This window comes from Carassius carassius, chromosome 30, assembly GCF_963082965.1.
Source record: "Carassius carassius chromosome 30, fCarCar2.1, whole genome shotgun sequence".
Taxonomy (NCBI): domain Eukaryota; kingdom Metazoa; phylum Chordata; class Actinopteri; order Cypriniformes; family Cyprinidae; genus Carassius; species Carassius carassius.
Genome location: NC_081784.1, coordinates 10,020,891 through 10,045,463, shown reverse-complemented (window position 1 = coordinate 10,045,463; position 24,573 = coordinate 10,020,891). Strand labels below are relative to the sequence as shown.

Genomic DNA, 24,573 nt, shown 5'->3' with positions numbered 1-24,573 from the left:
AAATGGCTCTTTCCAAAAAATGAATAATGAAGAGTATTTTAAAGCAGCTGATGTGATGAAGTGTGAGACTGTGATCTTATATGTACACTTATACTTGTCATATGTCAAGCCAACCAAATAATTGTAATGTTTTGTTTTTAAATGTTCAGAGTGTAGCTAAAACATTTACATATTGTTGCATGAAAGATAATTGAATAGATCACCCTAGAAAAAAAAATATATATATTTTAAATCCCCTATACAAGCAAAGCTGTATATCCTCTGAGAAATTAAGTATTCCAAAAGGGCTTTTTTGCACCATTTTCATTAAATGAGCGAACAGTTCTTAAAAGAACCATTTAGCATGCAGAACATTTGAATAATCGGAAGAATCTTTTGTGTAATGGGTTTCCATGGATATAAAAGGTTCTTCCAGGAACCACAAATGCCAATAATGAACCTTTATTTTTAAGAGTGCATAATTCAAAATAGAGGTCCATTAATATTGTTCTTTCAAAGATTAGTTCTTAAATTATTACTTTTAGTTTCCCTTATCCTTGGATATGCAGTTGCATCCATACAACAACATCCCATACATCTTCACCAGACACATGCAGGTGCCCTAGATACCCCATACAGTTACCACAGATAGACCACAGAGACGCTGCCACAGCTGAGGGCGGTGGTCTCATGCATATGCAAACAGCGCAGATGAACAATGTGCATGTGTCACGCCCCATGTAACATGAAAAACAGGAAACAGCAAAGCCATGGAGACAAGACAAAACTTTTCCCCCAACATTTGCGTCAACAAACACAGATCAGGTTCTGTGGAATCAAAGCTAAATTTGATATGTGGTGTAAAGTAACCAAAGGAGGGTTTAGAGCAAGGGTCTGTTTGAGGGGTCTGAGATACATGCGCAAACAGGTGTGGGTAAAAGGGAAAAAAAACAGGTTGAATACTTCCATCCCAGCTGTATTATCAAATGTGTCTGCATGGCTTTCACTCATTTTTTCATTTTTAAACTGAGTTCATGCTTTCTTCTGTGAGCTCTACACTCTCAGAATATATTTTTTTCCAAAGTTGTCACTGGTACCCTTTCAAAAGGTACTAATATGTACCATTTAGGGGTTAATAAAATATCTTTTGTACCTTAGGATATCACCCCAGTGACAGCTTTGTACCTTTTTCCTGAAAGTATATATATATATATATATATATATATATATATATATATATATATATATATATATATATATATATATATATATATATATATATATATATATATACAGTATATATATATATATATATATGTATGTATGTATGTGTGTGTAAGTAAATAACTCCCAATATGCACAAAGCATACTGTAACACATAAAGAGCGTGTGTGTACAAATATAATCTGCGTTTTACTCTGCACTTCTCTCTTATTGCCTCAGTTAGAACTTGAGACCTGAGCATTATGAATTTCTCCCTCTCACGTATCAGATTTCCACCAACACACAAACACACACACACACACCCTGCCTATGAGGAGTCCCTCGCTTTTGGTGCTGTTTAAAGAAAATCTTTGTTTAATTTTTCTCTTACTTACAAGAAATGAGACCATTGGAAAATGGCAAAAGGAAAGAACCAGAGAGATACGGTAGATTGTACACAGTGTGGCCTGATTATACCTCTGAGAGAGATACACAGAAGAGATGTCTGACAGTGTGGCCTTCATCTCTGTCTGTTTTCATGTGTAGCATGGTAAAATAAGCCCCATGTTGGTGATTGCCCAGACGGAGAGGGGGATGATAGAGAGGGAGCGGAGAAAGGAATGTATATAGCAGTAGGCAGCCTAAGCTGTAAAAACTGAAAGCTGAGAATTCAGGGCGGATCGGATATCAAGGAAGGTAGATGGAAATGAAAGCAGAGCATAGTGGTGGTGGGGGGAGAAAGAAAGAGAGAGAGAAAAAGAAAGTGATATTCAGTATGAGAGAGGGAGAAGAGAAAAAAGCAAGAAGGGAATGGAAAAGTGGGTTGGGAGGAGAGGAAAGAAAGAAAGAGAGAGGGGGGGGGGGGTTGGTCAGGAGGAAAGTTGGTGAAAGGAGGAGGGAATTTTATCATGGTGTACAGTGACCTACTCTTGTTACTGCGCGCAGGGTGTCCGATTCCCCCCGCCGTCACAATCACGGCAAACAGAGAGGGAAGGCGGCAGAGAGGGAATGAGATTTGCTGCCTCGTATCTTGTAACTTTCCTCGTTTATGTTTCAGTCTACCATGAAAATCATTCTCTCCAAACCTTTCCGATTTCATTTAGCCTCTATAAGACAGGAAGCATAGTATTTTTCTATCAAAATTTTGTTCATAGTGATTTTTTGGTTTTATCAGAGCTTGTGTAATTATGGGGCAGCCTTCAGAGGGGAGGAGTGCAGGGAATTTCAGATTGCAATTATGTGTATGGAGTAACATTTAGTGCAGAACTCAAGCTGATCGGCAGCACTTATTTGAAGACTAATACACAGCAGTGATGCACATGATGTTTTAAATTGTCGGTTTTCCTCTGCACTTTGTAACTGTGTTTTCTAAACTTGTTTTGCAATGGTTACATGTGCATACATTTGTGCATAAAATAAGAAAAACACTTAGTTTTAAAGGATGGATTAGCTTTAATTTATTTTGCTTTAAAAACTTTGCTCCATTTTTAATAGTGTCTAAATTAGAGATGCACAAACTAGGGCACACATGAAAACATGTAACACACGGTGTGAGTTCGGTTACAGACTGCGTTTGTCAATATAAACAAATAAATAACCGAACTGTGTGTGAACATAACTGTATTAAGGACTCAAATACAGGACTGGCAACCTTATTCTGCTGGTGTGTGAATATGGCATATGACTAGAGGAAGGGAAAAAATAAATATATAATTAAAATCTATTTGAAATAGTAAACCAATTTGTAAAAAAAAAAAGTTTTCTTTTTTTCTTATAGCCTACATTTTTATATAATATAGTAAAAATATTGGAACATTAACATTTACCTCAATCAATTGTTTAAAACTTGTTTATATAAATTTCACTGTGTCCAAGCCAAATGTGACCTCACCTTTGACCCTCTGATGAATACGTGTGACCCCTTGTTTACACTGTGAGACAGGTGAGCCCTCTTGAACTGTTGGTCCCCTCTAAACTCTGCTCAGCTGGTGTCCCCAGACAATCAGAACTCTAGAAGTGCCCAAAACACTTTAGAGCACAGCTCAGGTGATTCTAGATTGATCCATGCTGTGCTGATACAGTCTAGTAGGGTTTCCTGTGGACAGAGTGTGATTACTGCATTGTGACTGACCTTGTGAACTCAATCCTGAAACAGTATCCTCACCTTACAGACCAGAGGCTGGACAGACACCTGGTGGCAGTACAGCAGAAGTGCAGGGAAGGAGTGGAGAAAAGGGCTGGAAATGTGCATGAGTGCTTTTGAATATGCTGTACAAGGATCCAATAGTTAGGAAGCATTATAACATGCAACATTGCATTAAAGTGAATCCCTCATTTAGCCTTTTTTAATTATATGTCTGTTTATTAATGTAGTGCTATATTGTACAATAAGAGAGTAAAGTGTTTAGAAAGTAAAGTTGAAGGTTTACTGTGGTAAGTGTTAAGGCCTATACAAACCACATTAACCAAGCATGTATATATCCGAAAACACAAAATAATAGTATGCTGCTTGAAAGTTAATGCGATTGACTGACAGTTTCTATGTTTGATTGACAGTGTTGACTCGTGTCTTCATCAGGTCCCGTCCAGTCGGCCCCTACCAGGGGTGGGGCAGGCAGGCAATCTCCATGGCAACTCGCCCCATTTGATGGTGAGAGCCTCCCTCAGACTGACTAAAGCAGAAAAAGTGACAAAAATAAATACATATATAGAAAGAAATATCAGAATGTTCAGATGCTCCCTTATGTATTAGAGATAAATACATTGAGATTTTAAAACGTGGAAAAAAGAATACATTATAATTAAATGTTTATATATATATATATATATATATAATTATTTTTTCCCATTAATATAACTTTTATTTGAATTTATATATAAAAAATGTACAAAGATTCACACGTACTGTATAACTGCTCTATTTAGGTAAAGTTTAAAAATTAGTCCGCAGAGCAAATGGGTATTTAAATCTCATAAGATCAAAGTATGTCCCACACTTTTTTTGTCTAGTAGTTTGAAGCTCTGATTTGTTAATAATGCTTCTTCTTCTTCTTCTTCTGTTCTCCGGTTTAGTTTTGTTTGTGAAATGTTTGTTTGATGCCCTGGTCAGTCTATAGCCTCTCCAGATTTCATTCTTAACAGGATATAGAGCTGAAACTTTTGAAGCTATTTTCAGTCAGATTTGGTCTATCGATGAGCTAGTGGATTTCTTGGATGAAACTACTTTTGGCCTTGGTTCACAGTAGCCATGCAAACATAAGATTCCCTGTGGAGATTTTGTTTATCCGCATTGCAAAATCTGCCAGTCAGAGGTTTTTACGTTGATTGTTTCAGCACCTCTCAAATAGACTGCAATTATTCACTCTTTCAGATTCCCTCTGTGCGTGTGTGTGTGAAGGCATTTTCAGTAAGAATTAATTATGAAATGAGTAGTAGAATTTTTTTGTAGAAGTTTTTTTTTAATTGAGTTTTTAGTAGAATTAACCTATGATACGTGAGCATTGTCTGCAGTAACATAAATTAGTTGATTCTTACAAAAAAAAAAAAAAACCTTCCAAAAAATAAAATTGCATTTTAAATTGTTCTCTCTTTTTCTCTCTCTGTAGAGTTTTGCTGAAAACACCATGAATGAGTTGCTTGGATGGTACGGATATGACAGAGTGGAGTTACGAGACTCAGATGACATAGAGATCCGCAACTACCCTGATGGAGAAATGCGGCAACACATCTCTGTCCTGAAAGGTGAGATCGGACACATACACAGTTTTATCCGTGGAAGGAAGGTAAAATAAGATTGACACATTACATATAGAAGGTCTCAAAACCTATCACAGGATGGATGAAAAAACAAAAAAAGTAAACTACCTTTAGGGGTCAGTAAGATTTGTTTTCTTTTTAGAAATAAATTAATACTTTTATTCACCAAGAACACAATAAATCGATTAAAAGTGACAGTAAAGACATTTATAATGTAACAGTTAAAATTTCTAATTTCAAGTTAATGCTGATTTTGTTAACTTTCTATTCATCAAAGAATCATCAAGAAATGTTTCCACAAAATTATTAAGCATCACAACAGTTTTCAACATTGATATTAATAAGAAATATTTCTTGGGCACCAAAGGATCAAGTGGCACTGCAGGACTGCAGTGTACCAACTGCAATAATATTTAGTATTTCTGTAAATTCTGTTTTTACGATCAAATAAATGCAGCTTTGTTGAATGGTAAATGGACTGCATTTATATAGCGCTTTCAACAGACCACATGGCCATCCAAAGCGCTTTACAATTTGCCTCACATTCACCCATTCACACACACATTCACACACCGACTGCAGTGTCTGCCATTCAAGGCGCCATCCAGCTCGTCGGGAGCAGGTGGGGTTAGGTGTCTTGCTCAAGGACACCTCGACACTTGGTCAGGTGGAGCCGGGGATCGAACCACCAACCTTCCGGTTTGTAGACAACCTACATGAACCACTGAGCCACTGCCGCCCCATGAGACTATGTTCAAAAACATTCAAAAAATCTGACCAACCCCAACTTTTGAATGAGAATTTAATTTTGGTTAGTTGCCCAGACAAGATTATTTGGGCACCATGGGTGACTGAACTCTCTTTTTGCTCTGCAACCCAAGATTTAAATTCAGAGGACGTTTCAGTATCTAAACTATTCCTTCTGGACCCTCTGAGCACTTGACACTTATTTGCAGAACTTGCATTAATTTATCATATCATCCTCCCTTAATTCCCCATAGGTTCTTTGTAGCAGGTTAATTTAACAAACCTGTTTGTCATCAGAAAGAGTCTAGAGGGAATTCTGGAGCGGTAATAAGACACAAAATCCTGGACTGTCAGATTTTAAATGTTATTAAAAAAGAAAATGCACTGTTAAATTCCTTAACTTCCTCTGTCGCTCCCCCAAAACACTCTGTTAAACTCACTCCTCATGTTCATGTCTCCTGGTTGGCCTCTGTGCCAGAGCATTAGAGTCTTAAACTGTCAGACATTTTTTCTGCAGGCTTGTGAGGACAGAGAAAGAGATGGCGACACAATAAGCTGTCTAATGCCTTACTAAGTCCATACTCCAGCCTCCATTAAAGAAAATGGCGATTTAGGCATTAGATGGCTCCCAGCTAGCGCCACATTTCTCCAACCTACCATGCCTGCCATGTGACACTCTCCTTAATTACTTTCTGCCGTCAGACAAATCCATAGCCACAGATTACGATATTTCACTATTGTTAGTTGACGTTGCTGGAAGTGGAGAGATTAGGCAAAGGACAATCAGACTTAATTAACTCGTTTAGCCATGATCGTCTCTAAACGAGCATGCATTAGAGTTATAAATGAGCTTTTCTGCTATCTACCAGTAATCTGTTTGGGTGCCGTTGTTGAATCTTGTCTTATTTGCTACAGGTGAATGTGTATGTTCCTTTGCAACGCAAAAGGTTGTGGGTTCAATTCCCAGGGAACACACATATTTGTAAAAAATGTATAGCTTGAAATGCACTGTAAGTTGCTTTGGATAAAAGCGTCTGGTAAATGTAGTATGGAAATGTCTTCTCTGGACTCTGTAAGAGCTATTTTAATCCGTTTTCTGCCATGTAACAAGTCAAAACAGTAATGAGAGGTGTGCATTTGAGAGATTGCTAGAGTCCCAGGGCCCCAGAGTTGTGAATGACTCATGAATTAAAAAATAAACCACTGATTCTGAAAAAAATTCTGTTTAGTTGTGGTTTAACATCTCCATACGCAAACGCATGCCAAGTCTTAAATCAGTATGAAACCCTGTTCACAACCTATTTTACTTCCGTAATATGGTATTTCCCAGTAAAACACTACATTAATCAGGAAAATGTAAATGATAATAATATCAGTACTATCATCCATCAAAAAATGATTGGATGGTGTTTAGTGGGTGTTGCATTATGAATAGAGCCAGACCTGAATGTGATATTGTTTAAACAATGATCAAATGACAATCCATCAGTCCCTGTGGCCTAAGTGATGTCAGCGCAAAAAGAAAATAGTTTTAGAGGAAGACTGAGCAAGTTACAATAAATACGTTGAGAATGTAAATGGGGTCAGCTATGATTTCATATTGACTACAGTGAACTGATTATGGCCATTTGAATTCCATGACAGTTAAACCCACCGATGACATTTCACACAACAAATATAGATCCCTCTAACCTTATGTATTTCACTCTGTGACTGGTTTGTGAGACATAAACGACTCACCATTACTTCTCTCTCCTCTCTAGAGAACTCTTTGCCAAAAGCATCCACAGTAGAGAACAGCAGTGGTTCTCCTCCACACGCCAACAGCTCTGGCTCTACTCCGACATCACGGAATGGAGTAACAGCCGAGGCGTCTGTAAACCCCTCCTCCTCTAAGGAGCACGGAGGCCTGCCAATCATAGTGCCCTTAATCCCGCCCCCTCTGATCAAAGCACCAGCAGGTAAGAAACACAAGCGGCACAGGGGGGATTTGAGTATATAACTTACTTGCGCACATTCAACTGAACAAAATATATGTGTACTGTATTTACTCCTGTATTTAATTCAAATGTCAAGTGTTGAGATTTCACACTGTAACTTTATGAACAGTGAGTCAGCATTCTATTTTGCATGTTCATGAGACTGATAATGTTAATTTAATAACTGCTCGACTTTCTGTGGAAATGTCGGCAAACAGTGAAAAGTACTCTCCCTCTGTCATTGTTGTTAACACGTTTGCTGACATTTTAACAATTTTCCTCAAACGCTGAAAGTAAATATGTGAAAATTTCTGCTACTCTAAAAATATCAATGAATAACATTAGTGTTTATAAAACCACCTGAATCTATGCCGTTGCTACTGAATTGCTAAGAGTGAGACAAAACATCATATTTTACCAGAGCTGTGATTGTGAGTTTTCTGTCTGAATTAAATTTGAGAATTTTTTTTACTATAGGCTACTGTGTAATGCCATATAATAATAGCAAAAAATATGTATTGATTTGTCTGCTGGCTGAACACAAAAACATGCAGTATCACTAGTGTATTCTTTGCACTCCAAATCATGAATAACTCTTATGAGTCTATAAATGAATCGTTCATAAATACTTGGGCTGCATTCGAATATGTATACTTCATAATATAATCAGTGATAAACAGTATGTGAAAAGAGTTGTATGTCTGAATTTATACTATTCATAAAGGAGTAGGCAAAAAAATACCCAAAAGACCTATTACTTGTGGCAAGTTTTTAAAATGCACATCCAGTATGCACTTTTCTATCCCACGAGGCCACAGGAGAGGATTTGTGAATGGCAGTGAAGTGATGCATCTAATGCTGGTAGGTCACATGACCAAAGTAATGCAAAGTAATTACTTATTCAAAAAAAGTACCTACTCAGAGAGTATGAGATTTCGGAGCCCATAGTTACCGGCTTGAATTAGTCTGCTGAATCTTTCATTGATTAACTCAATGAATCATTCAGAATGGTTACTTCAACATATGATTCACTGATAGAACCGCAAGTTATCATTTCTCTCAGCAAAGTCTGTCTTGAAATTAAGCATATTTTGATTTGTGAAACAAGCTTTAATAATTTTAGTTGGAATTAATTTAATAGTATATGTACAGTATTTCAATATGCTTTATATATAAAAATGTCCTTGATCAAAGTTGTAAATATAATACAATTGAACTTGCATTTTGACACTGAGAGTCCAAGTGGGTGAGAGTGTGTGTTGTAGTGCAGCAGACCAAAGTCATGGTGTTTAATGGGACGGCACCATGGTGAGGTGCATCCCTGTGCACTGGTGCATTAGAGTGCGTGTCTTTTTACAGTGTTGGGAAGGTTACATTGGAAATTTAATAGGTTCCATATTACAAGTTACCTTATTTAAAATGTAATAAGTAGTGTAACTGTTTCAGTTTCTTTATTAAAGTAATGTAATTTTGATTACATGATTGTACATGATTACATTCTATTACATTTTTTGATTTTACTTTTTATTTATTTTCAAACCAGGCAGGGTTAACCTTACAGTAATACCCAGCATTGATTACTGTCAGACTCTTTATTTTAAGGCCATTCTGAGGTTAAATACAGATTTAAAATCATGACAATAAATAGCGGTAATGCTGTTTTTGAAATCAAATCTATGCATAGCTATGACAGGAAACAATGGCATCTAACAATGCCTTGGAAAAAACAGTTGATCTTAAAATATATACATAAACCCAAATAGGAAATAAAACTGTTATTCCGTAGCAATGTGTCCTAAACTCCTGAAGCATTGGTGTGAATGCAAGAGTGGTCAATGCATCTCTGTGTGCGTGTGTGTGCGTGAAAATACTCAGATATAACCACTTTTGTAATCCTTAACATTTTTATAATAACTAATTTAATTACAAATTTTTTCTCAGTAACTGTAATGGATTACAGTTACATTTATATTGTAATTGAATTAGGTAACAGTGTTACATGTAACTAGTTACTCCTCAACACTGTCTATGTATGTGTGCTTGTATTTATGTGTGTTAATGTGTGTGATGTTGTGAGAATCAGATGGTGTAGACTCGCTAACTACCACAGCAACAGAAGCCAACTTTCCCCTCCCCATCCCCGCCCCTAGCCTGTGGCCCTCTTGAATAATTCATGAGCATGCACATAGTGACAGAGGGCTTTTGAAGTGCAGGTATGTACTGCTCGACCACCGGATGTTCCGCAAACACACAAACATTTGCACGATCTCTCTTAAATTCAGGATTCGGATGGAGCAGTGAGGCTGTGCTGAGGAAAAACAAACAGGATTTCCATGGCAACCATTTATATTCGAATGTTTGTATTTTGAGGGTTGTAGAGGAACACTTTGAGTCTTTGTTGCTCTGTATGATGCAGTTTGTTAGTCAAGCTCTTTTTATATCTTTATATACTTAATCCTTTTATATACATTTCCAGCCTGCTGAATCTAAAGGCATATTTTAAAGGCTGCTCTATTCCTGCTCAAAATTCAGTGTAAAGGCCCAATATCACATAAAAGAAGACAAAATTATGCCTGCCCGGATCCACCTCAGCCCCTAGTATCAAAGTATACAGTTGTAATTTAAGTGCAAATGCAAAATGCAAATGACTTTCTTTTTGTGGAACACAAAAGGAGATATTTTGTAAAATGTCCTGGCAGCTCTTTTGCTACAAACATGTCAAAAATGCACTTAAAAAAATAGCTATTTGTGAAAGAAAATACGAGTCTGGAATGGCACATGGTAAATTGGTACAAAATGTTCATTTTTTGAGTGTGTTTAAATCATAAATGACTTCTTGTACATTTCAAACAGGAAGTTTGCTGAAATCTCAAAAAGGTATCCTTGTCCGCAGTTCATGCCATTGGTAAAGCCAATGTTGTATTTTTGGCCTAATTGGGAATCCTAACCAGATTGGATTTATTTTTTATTTTATTTTATTTATTTTTTTTGTTGCAGCTAGAAGTGCAAATATTATTAAGAAAAAACTATGCTTGATTTGGGGTTCTTTCCTCTGATCTCATCTCTTTGAGCTGATTAGTTTTTTTTTGGGGCCGTTCAAAAGTTGATTTGATTAATGAAGTATATTGTATGTTTAGCCTATGGAGACGTTTAACATAATTCTAAATTGATTTCTCTCTATTTCTATTCTTAATGTATAACTTGTTCTACACACTCATTACACAAGACAGAAGAAACACAGAGAGGGGTGAGAAGAAAGGTTAAGTCTAATGGGCAAACATTTTCTCTCCACACACTCCAGATTTATCTGATCATTAAGCAGCTGCTAGAGGGTGAGAATGTAAAAGTTCTCTGAGGAGAAATCATTTGAGACGGGCAAACGCATTAAAGTGATCACATACAATATCTGAGGTCACATCTCACAAAATTCAACCTTATTAAAACACCGAAAAATTGAACAGTTTTCTGTTGTGGGAATGTCCGTTGCATTTGAATCAGTGTGTGTCTTTGTGGCCCCAGAAGCTCATTCACCCCCATTCCCAAATGCACCCACATATGCTCACACTTCAAACATCCAAACCCGAACACTTGTGCCTGCAAGCTTTTAGTTGTAAGTGGAGCATGATGGGAAGGATCTAACATCATGTGGCATGCCCTGTGATGTAGGCAGATTGACTAATGCACACACACAAGAAATATACAAACAGTCTTGATGTGTGTGGGGTGATGCATGATGACAGCTTTCTCTTAACCCCTTGTGGGTTGGTGAGGGAAGATTGCCTGTGGTGTTTAAACACCCAGAGTATATGTGTTTCTGTATTATATACTGTTTGTCTACAATATGTTTAAATGGTGGCGGATGAATCAATCAATTAATGTCTGCATGTGTAAGGAAAAATACTTAAAATTATGGTATAGTTAGTCTAATAGAAATAGCAATATGAAGAAAAACAACAATGGTTTGTGTTGTATCTGAAATCTCACTATTTTTCAAAAGGTTGACTGGATAGATCCTTATATATCCTTGCTCTTTTTCTCTCTTTCTCAGAGGAGGACACCTCTAATGTTCAGATAATGTGTGCGTGGTGTCAGAAGGTGGGAGTGAAGCGTTATTCTCTCAGTATGGGCTCTGAACTGAAAAGTTTCTGTAGTGAGAAATGCTTCGCTGCCTGTCGACGTGCCTACTTCAAACGCAACAAGGTAAATACCCAGTCTCTGTCTCTTCCTGTCCCCTCAGCCAATCAGGCTCCTTCTGTCTGATGGCACTTCTTCTGTTGTCCCTTAACCTTCATTGTCCATTGTCAACCTTCAATTCACTAAATTCTCTGGCTCAGAACTTTTGACTCTTACTCTGTTAGATGAGACATAAGACTTTTTAAGTTTTTCTGATTTTAAACACATATTAGACAGAGAAACAGGTGTGAAAGAAGCAGGTATTTATATGGTGATTCACAGTTCAAGTCATTTCTCCATAAACAGCAGTCTATTTCTAGAGTCTTTATTAGGTTATTATTCTGATCTGCTGAAACAATAAGAAATTTGTTATTTTCATCAATGGTTGGTCCACAGAGACAAGCTGATGGCATCAATCATTCCTACTTTTCAGTACATTTTAATGACAAACAAACATAACAGGATACAATTTTAAACTGACGATTTTTAAAGATGGAGATCATATTAGCATTATTATTTTTTTTATCATGTATCACTTTTCATTTTCAGTTTAAATAATATTTACAAATTATTTTATTTTTAACATACTGGTGGTAAAACAACACGAATCATTATTCAGTATTAGCAATGAATTGGATGATCTCTGTGATCTCATTGTGGTAATAACTGGTTTGTCTCTGTTTGATGAAATTGCAGAAATTATAAGCTATTTTATTACAGAGCTCAAAAGGTACAGCAATATACAGCATAACAGCAATGAGCCTCATTTAGATTAAGACCTCATGCCATCAGAGTGAGACAGATATTGATTGTGTGTTTTCTCTTCTATCTAAGCTTGGATATGTGAGGAATTGCAGTGTAAGTATTCTGTGTTTGGATTTCTCCTCTCCTCGTGTGTGTTAGAGACTCTCTTGTACACCTATTCACACACTGATGGAACTCATAGTATCATGGGCGCATGCAAACACACTCTCAGGCATACATAAATTATCCACATATACATGCATACCAAAGCACACACACTCGCATACACAAAAATACACCATCACACATGCATACATACACACACAAGAGTCTCAAATGCATGCATACACACTCCCAGATGCATGCATGTTTGTTCACAGCCACCCCTTGCATAGTGTGTGGTGTGTTTGAGGACAGCATGAAGAGACCAAAAAACATGCACACACACACACACACACACATATACAGTAAACCTAAATGCATAGTCTGTGTCGGACACACAAAAAATGTGGATACACAAAACATACACATACAATTGTATAAATCTCAAGAATTGTTGAGCAGTGTTAATGCTCAGGGGCAGAGAGCTCATAGACCTCCATAAGATGTGTAAAACAAACAAACAAACAAAAAACATATTTTTTTTCTTTGCTGTAAAAATCATTGACCTAATCTATAAAGTCATAGATATAGGTCGTTCGTATTATTCACATAGCTGAATGTAAAACATAATTTTTATAGAACTAGCATATAAATTGAGCATATAGATAGTACATGCACATTTTTAAAGAAGGAATTTCAAGAAAAAGAAATCGGTCAGTGACAATGACCAATTCCATGACAGTGAATTCACAACAACTGTTAAGAACTGGCCATATTCATATTTTTGGTTTATATTTCACCCCAAATTCAATAAATAAATAAATAAAGGAAATTATTAAAAGGCAAATATATTTTGGTGAAAATGGTCCTAAAAATGGAGCCAATTTTATTTAATCATTAATTTTGTATTGAGTTATTTCATGACACTTGAACATTAAGCATACCTAATTTTGATTACCATGATGAAAAATTATCGTTACTGTTAAAAAAACAAAAACAAAAAAAAACAAGGATGCATTATTTATAGAATTTATACATAATTTTAATATTTATTATATCTGCAGATTTATGCTGAAAAATGTATGCTGATAAAACAACAACAACAACATGTGCAAGTAATGACAATCTAATGAAAAGTCAGAAAAACATCTCTGAATATATTATGGAAATTATATTTTTGTGGAAAATGTGCTAATATATAATAAATAAATAAAAACAGAATGCAAATATTTTATATAAATAATATATAACATATATAATAATATATAAATACATTAGTTTTCATTTCTCTTTGTTTATCTTTTGATTTTGGGGTGGAATGTGGCCTGGACAGATTCACACTTTTATACATTTTGCAAAGTCTTTCTGTGCAATGTTTGTTTGTGCAAAAACTGTTGAATTCTGTAGATTAAGTCATTGGAGGAATATGGCCTGGACATGTTTTTGTGAGATTTATATGAACATTTATTTAACCTTGTGAAGTTCACATCAGAGCATAAGGGGCTGATGTGCATCTGCAGTTTAATTTTCATTGTCCATGACTTTATTATAAAACTGTTATTAGTTTTCTGCTCAAAGTTCAGATTTTCATTATTTATTTACACACGTATAATAAAGAGAACATTATGTGCTGAGTGACATCATCTGATATGAGGTCAGTGTAGTCTGTGATTATTATAGTGTAAACTGTGAGGTTGTTTTGGCACGTCTGTAGACGTTTGGATGCTGGATCTAGTTCTCCGAGGAGACACGTCTGTGGAATGCCAAACAAACGTCTGGCAGGAATATGTTCATTTAATCCCACCAATCTTAGAGCTGTTTACTTCACTCCTATAACGATTCTGCTGGCGTTCTGCCGCCACTGCGACTCCACCTTTATTTCAATAATTTATTAAGAGAGGAAAACTCTATAACACTTTAAGATTATATGAACATTTTATCTTTCTATTTTGTCATGTACACCACAAGGTCAGCTGCAAAGATAAGCAGTATTGTATTTGTGTGTGTGTGAAATAAGACACTGGGAGGGGTTGTGGGGCGGTGGGTCTGGTTGCGGTCTGGTGTTACTGCAGTAAAAACCTGCAGCTGCTACATCTGCAAAACTCAAAACGGAAAAAAAAGAAAGCATAAACATGTATACGTATATCTATCATCCCACCGGCCCACCTCGGGTAGTAAGATATCCTAACTCCAGCTGTTTCAGGTGATTATATTTCCTCCCTATTAAAGGTGTGTGTGTGTGTGTGTGTGTGTGTGTGTGTGTGTGTGTGTGTGTGTGTGTGTGTGTGTGTGTTGTTTGTGTGTGAATAAGGAGTGTCCTCCTCAGAGAAATGTGGTAAACCTCTGTCAGACATGCACACACACATTATTGCTATTGTATTGTGTTTATTGTGTCAGACGGTGGGCTCGTTTTACAGTGTCCAAATCCTCAGATTTGCGTGTGTGTGTGTGTGTGTAGATGCTGAGCTAATGAATTTAGACAAGGTATTTTTAGTCTCATGAAACCTTAGAGTAAATGAATATTTGGAATACAGAGAAGTGTGCCTATATATGGTGATTTGTTCTGGACTGAGGTGAATTGGACTGACATTTGTTTGTGATGAACAAGGCTGAATTAATACAATGAACTTGGGTTCCTTTAACTCAGTTACAGTGAATGGCAAATTGTAAAAAGAAAACAATTATCAAAAGATCATATCAAAGACTATAACAATAGCAAGTTTTATTGTTAGTCATCACTATCAAAAAATTTGTTACGTAAAATATAAGTTCAATATTGTGTTCTTTTGACGAACACTTTTGGGCATGGGATTTCTTATTACTATAAATGTTAGTGTGAAACAGAGAGAACAAAATATTGGAAACATGAAAGACAGAATGATAGCACAAGCTGAAGAAGCATAGTAAAGCCTGAAATCACCTAAAGTTGATCTGTGTGGAAAGCAATTGACTAAACATACTAAATAATGTCTTTGTGCCAAGTACGGTGTCCCATACTCAAAATTTATGCTTTGCATATAACCCATCCAAGTACACACACACAGCCGTGAGTAGTGAACACACACATACACACCATGAACACACACCCGGAGCAGTGGGCAGCCATTTTTGCTGTGGCACCCAGGGAGCAGTTGGGGGTTGATGCCCCCGTTCGAACCCGTCACCTTTGGATTACAATTCCAACACTCTAAACATTTGGCCACGACTGAGGGGACAGAAATGACCAGGTCATTGGAAATGTGTGTGTTGGATCTTAACCAATTCATTACTTCTAAATCCACAACCTCTCTTTCTTGACATTTTCCATTAATTTATTCATCTGCAGATTCATTCATGTTTCATTCTGCTTGCGTTTTTCTTTTGCGCTGTGTGTCTGCGTGTGTGTGTCAGGAGAAACTGTAACTCTCTTAAATGTTAAATTTGATTACAGTGTTAAAATCTAACAGAGCTTAAATTATCAGCTGGTAAATGGTGATGTTGATTTATATACATTAATATAATAACAAATGAGAACATGCATAAATTACTGCAGGCTTACAAATGTACAACTTATTTATTCATTTCTATTTTGAATGTTGGAGTACAATTTCTCTGTCTCAGAAACAAACTCTTTTAGCTGTGTGTGTGTGTGTGTGTGTGTGTGTGTGTGTGTGTGTGTGTGTGTGTGTGTGTGTGTGTGCAAGTGCTGAAGCTTTTGGGCCTCTGCTTCTTCAGGTCTTGTTGCCATGGCGTTGTGACTCATGGTGCAGGGTGATTATTTCATAGCTTCTAGCCAGGAGAACAAACATACACACTCTCAAATCACTGTCTCACACATACATAGGCTTAGCCACTCTAGCCATTCACATATTAGCGGATGCCCCTTGGGCAACATGTCTGCTTATATAGAGTTAATGGTTTAATGTCAACTAACAAATGAATTTGTAATGAATTAAAACTTCCTAATCATCGGGAAGAAGGAGGCGGGAACCGGCGGACAATCATATGAAACTTTAATTATCAAAATAAACACAAAACAGCGCACCAGCCCATCACGGACGACTGATGCGCACAAAATAAAACCAAAACCTAAAATAAAGCCCAGGCCTGGTCCTCTCTCGTCCTTCACTGTCGTCGCTCCAGTTTTATATCCTTCCATCTCCTCCTTGGGCCTCGAGACCGGCGGGTCGAACAGGTGTAGCTCATCTCCAATCACTCCACCGGCCTCGGTCCCACGTCCCTCGGCCCCGCCCCACTCGTCACAGAATTGCTTTATGACATAGTAAAACAAAACCTCTTCCTTTTTGTATATGCTCTGGATGGATTTTTAGGCACTTTACAAATTAGGGATAGATTAGATCTTAATATTGTTTTGAAGACATAACATGATATTCTTCAAGTAATAGTGAGAAAATTATGCTTTATTAATCGAAACTCTGTAAAGTTGTGTGAAAGGGAATAAAAGGTGTCAGAGTTTTACTGCCTCTAGTGTTCATTTATTTTGGAAACTGCAGTGATATGTACTTGTACAGTATGTATTTCACGTCTCACTAAAAAGGGCACCCAGGTGCATTTATGCCATGAGACCAGGTAGAAATTACTAGATGGAGAGGTTGTGAATGTGATTTTCTCAGGTGTATGTGTGTGTGTGTGTGTGTGTGTGCCTCATATGTGTTCTCATCTATGTCCTTGGAGAAGTACATTTTACCTGGCAACGCACACACACACACACACACACAACTGGGCTGGGTTGGGTGATGCCCAGATGGTGGCTGGCAGAGATTTGGTTGAAATGTTGAAGCCCAGGTGGCATAACACACACACACACACACTACAGCAATTTAGGGCATGTTTTACAATATGGAGGCACAGAGTTGTCTTCACATAAACACATACACTATCCAGCTCTGCAGTTTTTGGTTACTTAATAAGCCGTCAGGTTCACTAACTTTTGTGTGCCTGCATGTGGCTTCATCTATGTGACTGTGTATGAAAGAGGCTTCATAGTGTAAATATAGTAAATATAATACCATAGAGGTGTGTGTGGTTATTTCTTAGAGCACTGTCATACCTCAAGTCATTAAGACTGCGGATAATCCATTTGTGTGTGTGTGTTAGAGAGTATGCAGTCTCATTAGTGCTATATGTAAATGAGTAGGATCAAGTCCAGAGGGGTCACAGACACTAGACAAAATAAAGAGAGGAGATGGCACAAGTGTTTATGTGCGCAGACTGATGTTCTACATTGTTTTTGTGAGTGAGGTGACTGTCATCAGTGGCACTCAGGCACACAGGTAGAGCTCAGAGACAAACACACATTGTTTTCTTTTAATGGTTTTGCTATTATTTTATGATATTTCATTAATTTTAGCTTTGCTTCTTTTTGTCTCTTGAGTGTTTCAGCACTGGTTTCTCCCCTAATTGTCTAGAATATTTCTGAATGATTTTTTTCAGCTTTTAATTGAGATATTTCAAGTATTCATCTAATATAATTGAACACTTTTCTTGTTTCAGTCTACCATACCAATATACTGTATAACCTTGGATTACAGAATTTTAATGTAGGCAGACACGCTCACTCACACAGAATGTCTCTATTCTCTCTATATGTCTATTCGGCACAGCATGTTGTTTTTTATTCTCTCACTCCATTTCCTCATTCACATCACTCCTTCTTTCTTTTCTACATCTGTTATGTGTGTGTTTATTTTCAGTTTTGGTCATGCATAAAAAGGGACATTATGTTTTTCCTTTAGGCCAGAGAGGAGGAGGGCGTTCAGCACCACAACTTGTCCAAAGACACGCCCAGACTTGTCCTCAAGACAAACAGCGATGTGCTTGTAAGATATAAACCATTTTAACACCCCAAAATTAGAGATGTAGAAACAGCATATGCATATTGATTAAAATGATTTAGATTTCAGAAGGATGGTGTGATCGTGGCCATGTCTCAAAGTCTTAAGTCTTAATTCTGAAATATGGTTTTGACAAAAATGTTCTTATTTTTGTTCTAAAATTAGTTTTGGCATTTATTTGTATTTTTTTATTGTGACATTATTATTATCAAGGACGCACTAATATTAAAATCCTGGCCAATACCGATAAACCAATAATTACTTTCATGTTATGACTGATAAATGATTAGTGGTTGATTTTTAAAGTAAAATCATTAAAAACTAAAATCTGACAAATATATATGATGATCACAAAATAATATATAATATACTATTACAGTGTGAAAATTTGACATTAATTTTAAGCTTTATATGCAGTAGTGTTATTTAATTATTCATGTTTTTAAAGATTAACTTTAATATCAATATATGTCTAATATTGTCCATTAGTTGATGTTGTTATATATACCATTATTGGCAGTATACCCCTAACGATTATGACAGTTAATAAAAACAAATTGTCAATATTTTCAATTGTTTCTATTTTTTTTATTATTATTATTATTTATCAAAAAAAATTGCATTACAGTGATGCGTATAATGTCACAATTAGAAATTTGATGACTTTAAAATAACTTCTTATTGTGTTTGTTTAATGTTGGGGTGAACTATGACCCATGACCCAAAAAGACTTAGGACTTGACACAAGACTGGTCAAATCACACACCTGCACTGTTAACTCAAGACTAGATCATGAGGTGTTCTGCTTATCTACTTTATTAGCTATAGAAAGAGTTTGTTATGTCTTTCTGACATTCTACATTTCATGTTTTTGTTTAAGCATTGTCATTCTGCACGGAATGTTACTGTTTTCCACATGAATGGACAAGTGGGGTATGTGTATATGTGTATGTGTGTGTGTGTGTGTGTGTGTGTGTGTGTGTGTGTGTGTGTGTGTGTGTGTGTGTGTGTGTAAAATCAGCATATGGCTGGTCGAGAACAGACACATCCTGGGGTCAGAGGGTGTGCGTGATGGGAAAAGAAAAGCATTAGCACGGAAGCTTCCTCTCTACCGTTAAGTTGGCAGCCGTATGTTAGCAGGTAATTACAGTAAAAGAGTGTACAGCTACTCGCAGCATGGTCACGGACATCGGCTTAACGGCCACAGCAGAAGTAAATGACAGTAATTACCTCTCAACCATGTTAGAGAGAGAGAGAGAGAGAGGGAGAAAAGAAGACCATTAGGGTAATGTGCAGTAAAATTTCTCTTAAAGAGCCATGACTCTCTTTAAGAGAAGTCATGGCTTAAGTGGTCTCCATTTGTCTCGCTTTTTAAACTCAGGAAATATGAAAATCATTTATAATGGAGAATATTCAGGAACGCCTCGAGCTGGTTTGTGCATGTTAACTGGCATGGTCAGAGCTCCCACATTTAAAACAGAGCGAAGGCTTCATTAGAAACTCACATTGATACATGAATGAGTGGTGTCAGAGTTGTGCATACAGCAAGAAGCTATGTGGGGTAAAAGAAAAAAATTGTATTCTCTAAAAAGAAGTCTTTTTTAAACAGTTATCTAACATCATTTTATCTTGTTTTATGTATGCTTACTTTTACAGGAAAATACATTTACAAAAACTGACTAATAAAATGTCTTGGAAGTAGACTTAAAATTAAATTAAAATTAAATTAAATTAAAAATTAAACTTAAAATAAGAAATAAAATTAAAACACGATTTGTTTGAATATGTATGCAAGCGTGTCTATTTCTAGATGTGTTTATTTCTAGCTCTCTCTCTCTCTCTCTCTCCCTCACTCTCTCTCCCTCCCTCCCGCTCCCTCTCTATCTCTCTCTCTCCCTCTCCCTCTCTCTCTCCATCTCTTTCTCTCTCGCTCTCTATCGCTCTCTCTCTCTCTCTCTTCATCCGTGTGATGAATGTCCATCATTGACAATAGTGGCATATGATAAATGCCTTCATTATCTTCAGTGGAACTCTGGCTTTGGCAGTCAATTCACTAGTCTTAAGAGAAATCTCTGTCTCTGCAGTCTGCTCAGGCAGGCCTGAGGCAAATTATATTTAGATTCTGATTCAAAAGCAGTATTTTAGTAAACAGTGCACACTTATCACTAAAACACATATCAACAGAAGCATCCATAGGGCTTTGTGGCTATTGGTTTTCCATTGTGTTCAGCTTGTTTGTAGCATTAGAGTATGACGTGTAGTTTTGTTTCTGCTTCGTTTTGTGTCAAATTCACGAGTGCTGCACATTACCATGCAGTGTTTTAGCGTAAAACACGCCTCCTTTCTGTTAATTGGGCTTATTATAGATAATAATTATACCAGCACATTCGCAAGATGGAGAATTTCAAGTATTTTCAAGTATTTGGGTGTGTTTGTACCATTACTGAATTTGCATAAATGTGTAAATATTATTTAATATGATATATTAATATTAGTTAATATGAGTTAAAACAACTCAAACCATTCATCCAAATAAACAACGGAATTCATTCTTGTGCAGTATAGTTAGTTGTGTTGCCAGGTCTGTCTTTGTCTACCTGTCGGTCTTTATGATAAGCCAGTGTTTGCAAATCACTTTCTATGTACTCGCCAGGCCTGAGGCAAATTTTCTGCACTCAACTACTTTGACTGACCTCCACTCTGGAGAGTGACAGCCTTATCAACTCCAAGACAGTTTTGTTGAGTGATTGGACAGACAAAACTATCCTGGCAGAAAGAGTGTCAGAGAAAAAGAGCGAAACAGAGGCAGCGTTCAATTATTTAGTAGTATTTCTTTCTCATACGATGGTTATGTCGATGTTCATCTTTCTATATTTTGGCCTGTCTATCACCCCATTAAATTATTCTTTGTGTTAGCAGTACACATCCATATCCTTTAATTACCCAGAGTTCCCTCTTCATGTCTACCCTTTATTACTCTTATATGCAAACCCAAACCACATTTTCTGTCTCACAGGTTTAAGCCCCACGTTCCTGTCTGTCTCAGTCTGTTTTCACTGTCTTTCTCAATTAGTGTCACCTGCAGTGCAACAGATACACACTCACATACACACACTCAAAATCCACATGCATAATTGCCCCTTGAAGGGAAAACCTTTTAGTCGTGGCTGTCAGAGTTTGACCCTGCAGCTTGCCTTGGGCAGCTGACTCCTGACATCTTGTAATGAGTTTGTCTGTGTGTGTGAGGATGTATGTGTCAAAAATACAGAAAGCCAATGTGTTAGGATGAGTTAAAGAACAAAACTCATAGAAATACCCAATAAATCCTCCTTTGAGCATTATTTTTATTTTTGTTATTTTATAGTTACACTATTTGTATATTTATTATAATATATATATTTATTTTAAATATTTAATTGCATTATACATTTTTAATATAGATTTTTATATTTTATAATTGTATTTTTATTATACAGTATTATTTCTGTATTATGAAATAAATGATCATCTAAGAGCTTGATTTGATTTTAATATTTCATGACATAAACCTCATTTTTCTTCAGACTTGGGTTGTAATATTTAATGCCTATTCTGTAATTCCCTAAACCCTAATCTTACATAGATCTGACACTTCACAAAACACACACACAAACACACACACACTTTGCATACTGGCATCAGGCTGTCTAAGTCCTAGAAAATGACAGTCATACTCTTTTAATAATGCTTAATTTGTATGCCTTGATATAGACATTAAGAAGTGTTAATCTATAGTTTATGTGGTTCACTTTGGGTTGTTCATGTTACAGGTCTGTGATTGGTGCAAACACATCCGCCACACTAAGGAATACCTGGATTTTGGAGCGGGTGAAAGACGGCTTCAGTTCTGCAGTGCAAAGTGTCTGAACCAGTATAAGATGGACATATTCTATAAAGAGACTCAGGCTGCACTGCCAGGGGGTTTATGTAACCCTCCTCTCTCCACAAATGATATGAAATCAGAGAGCGCAGCGGGTGTACAGCTCCTCACACCTGAGTCCTGGGGCGCGCCTATGAACGAGCTCCGCAGTCACAAGGCACCTTCACCAGGGGGTGCCACCACTGTAGCCAGACCCTCTGGATCCACCTCAGGGTCACCATCTGAAACTGGAAATATGTGTTCCTCTTCATCTTCATCATCCTCGTCATCATCATCTACGAAAATCCCCACACCACGGCCACACGAAAGCCCCGCATTACTGCCACCTCCTCCACCACATATAGCAGGTTTACATCCAGCTCTGGGTGTGCCACCTGGCAGCCCACCGATGGTGATGACACCCCGTGGCCCAGTTCCTCTCCCTCTCTTTATGGAGCACCAGATGATGCAGCAGATTCGCCCTCCGTTCTTACGCCCCCCAGGCCCCAATAGCCCTCATTCCAATCCCATGATTCCTGGCATTGGGCCACCACCAACTCGGACTTTGGGTCCTCCATCAAGCCCTATACACCGCCCACTTCTTTCCCCCCACATACACCCATCCTCCACCCCAACCCTTCCTATGAACCCTCCGGGTATGATGCCCCCTCATCCCGGTGGCCACATGCCATCCTTCCCTTTCCATCCAGTTAACATGATGCCAGCTGGACCCATCCCAGTTCCGCCCTATATGAATATTGGCATACCTTCTCTGGCCCCCTTGGTGCCACCACCAACATTATTAGTGCCCTATCCAGTGATTGTGCCATTACCAGTCCCCATACCCATTCCGGTGCCCATACCATTCAATCCCCAGGCTTCTGGTGACCGACCAGGAAATGACAGAACGCTTCTGAACGCTGTGAGTGAGCGGAATGATTCAAAAGCACCACCACCATTTTCTCAAACCACCTCCAGAGGGGAGGGGACGGACTTTCAACAAGCCCCTCCTACCTCAGATATACTTTCACCAGGATTTTCCAAACAGACAGAGCAGGGCAGGACAAACGTGGCGGAGCATATAGTTAAAATGGAAAACTCTGGTAATGGAAACTCTGGACACTCCCACAAAGACACACCAGCAGATGGGGTCATTGATTTAACAACCAGTCATTGCTCCCGGCAACAGCTAGTTATCCAGAGGGCTGTAACCTGTGTACAGGTAAAAGCAGAGCCCGGGTTAAGCCCACCACCTGCAGTTTTGGGTGAAACTGAGGTGGATGGGTCGGCCAGTACTAGCACAGGTACAATAGAAGATAACCACAGAGAGAGTAATGCTAAAAGCCCTTTGGCTAGTGTGACTCTGCCTTGTGTCAACCCATCCTACTGCAGTGGCACTCCGCCACTTTCTCAGCCAGTCACATGCAGCTCCTCCACTGTTCCTACCAACACCATCACAGCTAAAACTGAGCCTGGCTCTGCTACGCCCTGCAATGTGATTGTTAATGGGAGCTGTAATGTGCCTCCAACAGAGAGTTTGATCAGAACACCTCCGTTAGAGCAGCACCCTCTAGTGGACTCCTGCCGCAGGACTGCCGCTGTGTGTGATAAACCTGCGGGGGCTGATTTAGAAGGAGAGGACCTGAAAGAGAACAGCTGCTTGGCAACAGAAAGAGACTTGGCAGGTAAGAAAATCTCAATTGACCAGTCTGCCGTTACCGCAATAACAGGGGAGGACAAACCTCAGAACCCTGAAGATGCCCCATCTGGTGAGGACCATGCCTACGCTCTTCCCCTAATGCCTAAACCTGGCTGTGTCATTCAGCCTGTTCCCAAACCTGCTGACAAATCCGCTGCCGTTTTGCCCTGTGGCTTGACAGATCCATTAACAGGAACAATTCCAATGGAAATGGAGCCTCCGCTGAAGAGAAGGTGTCTGCGTATCCGCAATCAGAACAAGTGAAATAGAGGACAGGTGAGAATCAGATTTTGTCCACTTCCTTAGTAGTCTTAAGATTAACTGTGTGTCTGCCTTCAAGATTGTTTTAGGCACAATAATTCTGTGAACTTTTCTGTGCTTGGTTGCAGATTTCTATTGAAGTAATAGTTAAAATAATTTTAAAAAATATATATTTTTATTTACACACCCCCGGGTTGC

General features: G+C 37.8%; 1 protein-coding gene across 3 annotated transcripts in view; it reads left to right on the top strand.

The window, feature by feature from the left end:
* Positions 1-24,390, top strand: part of LOC132110577 (sine oculis-binding protein homolog A-like) — a 28,194-nt gene extending 3,804 nt beyond the window's left edge. The window contains exons 2-8 of one of the 3 annotated variants that reach the window (XM_059517291.1): positions 3,761-3,832; positions 4,788-4,923; positions 7,449-7,646; positions 11,713-11,864; positions 12,672-12,695; positions 18,419-18,502; positions 22,327-24,390. In XM_059517291.1, coding sequence (XP_059373274.1) covers positions 3,761-3,832; positions 4,788-4,923; positions 7,449-7,646; positions 11,713-11,864; positions 12,672-12,695; positions 18,419-18,502; positions 22,327-24,378 — 2,718 coding nt within the window. In that variant the 3' untranslated portion in view covers positions 24,379-24,390. The remainder of the gene's footprint in view (positions 1-3,760; positions 3,833-4,787; positions 4,924-7,448; positions 7,647-11,712; positions 11,865-12,671; positions 12,696-18,418; positions 18,503-22,326) is intronic. The other 2 variants (XM_059517293.1, XM_059517294.1) reach the window with 2 other exon arrangements.
* The last annotated feature ends 183 nt before the right edge of the window (positions 24,391-24,573 follow it).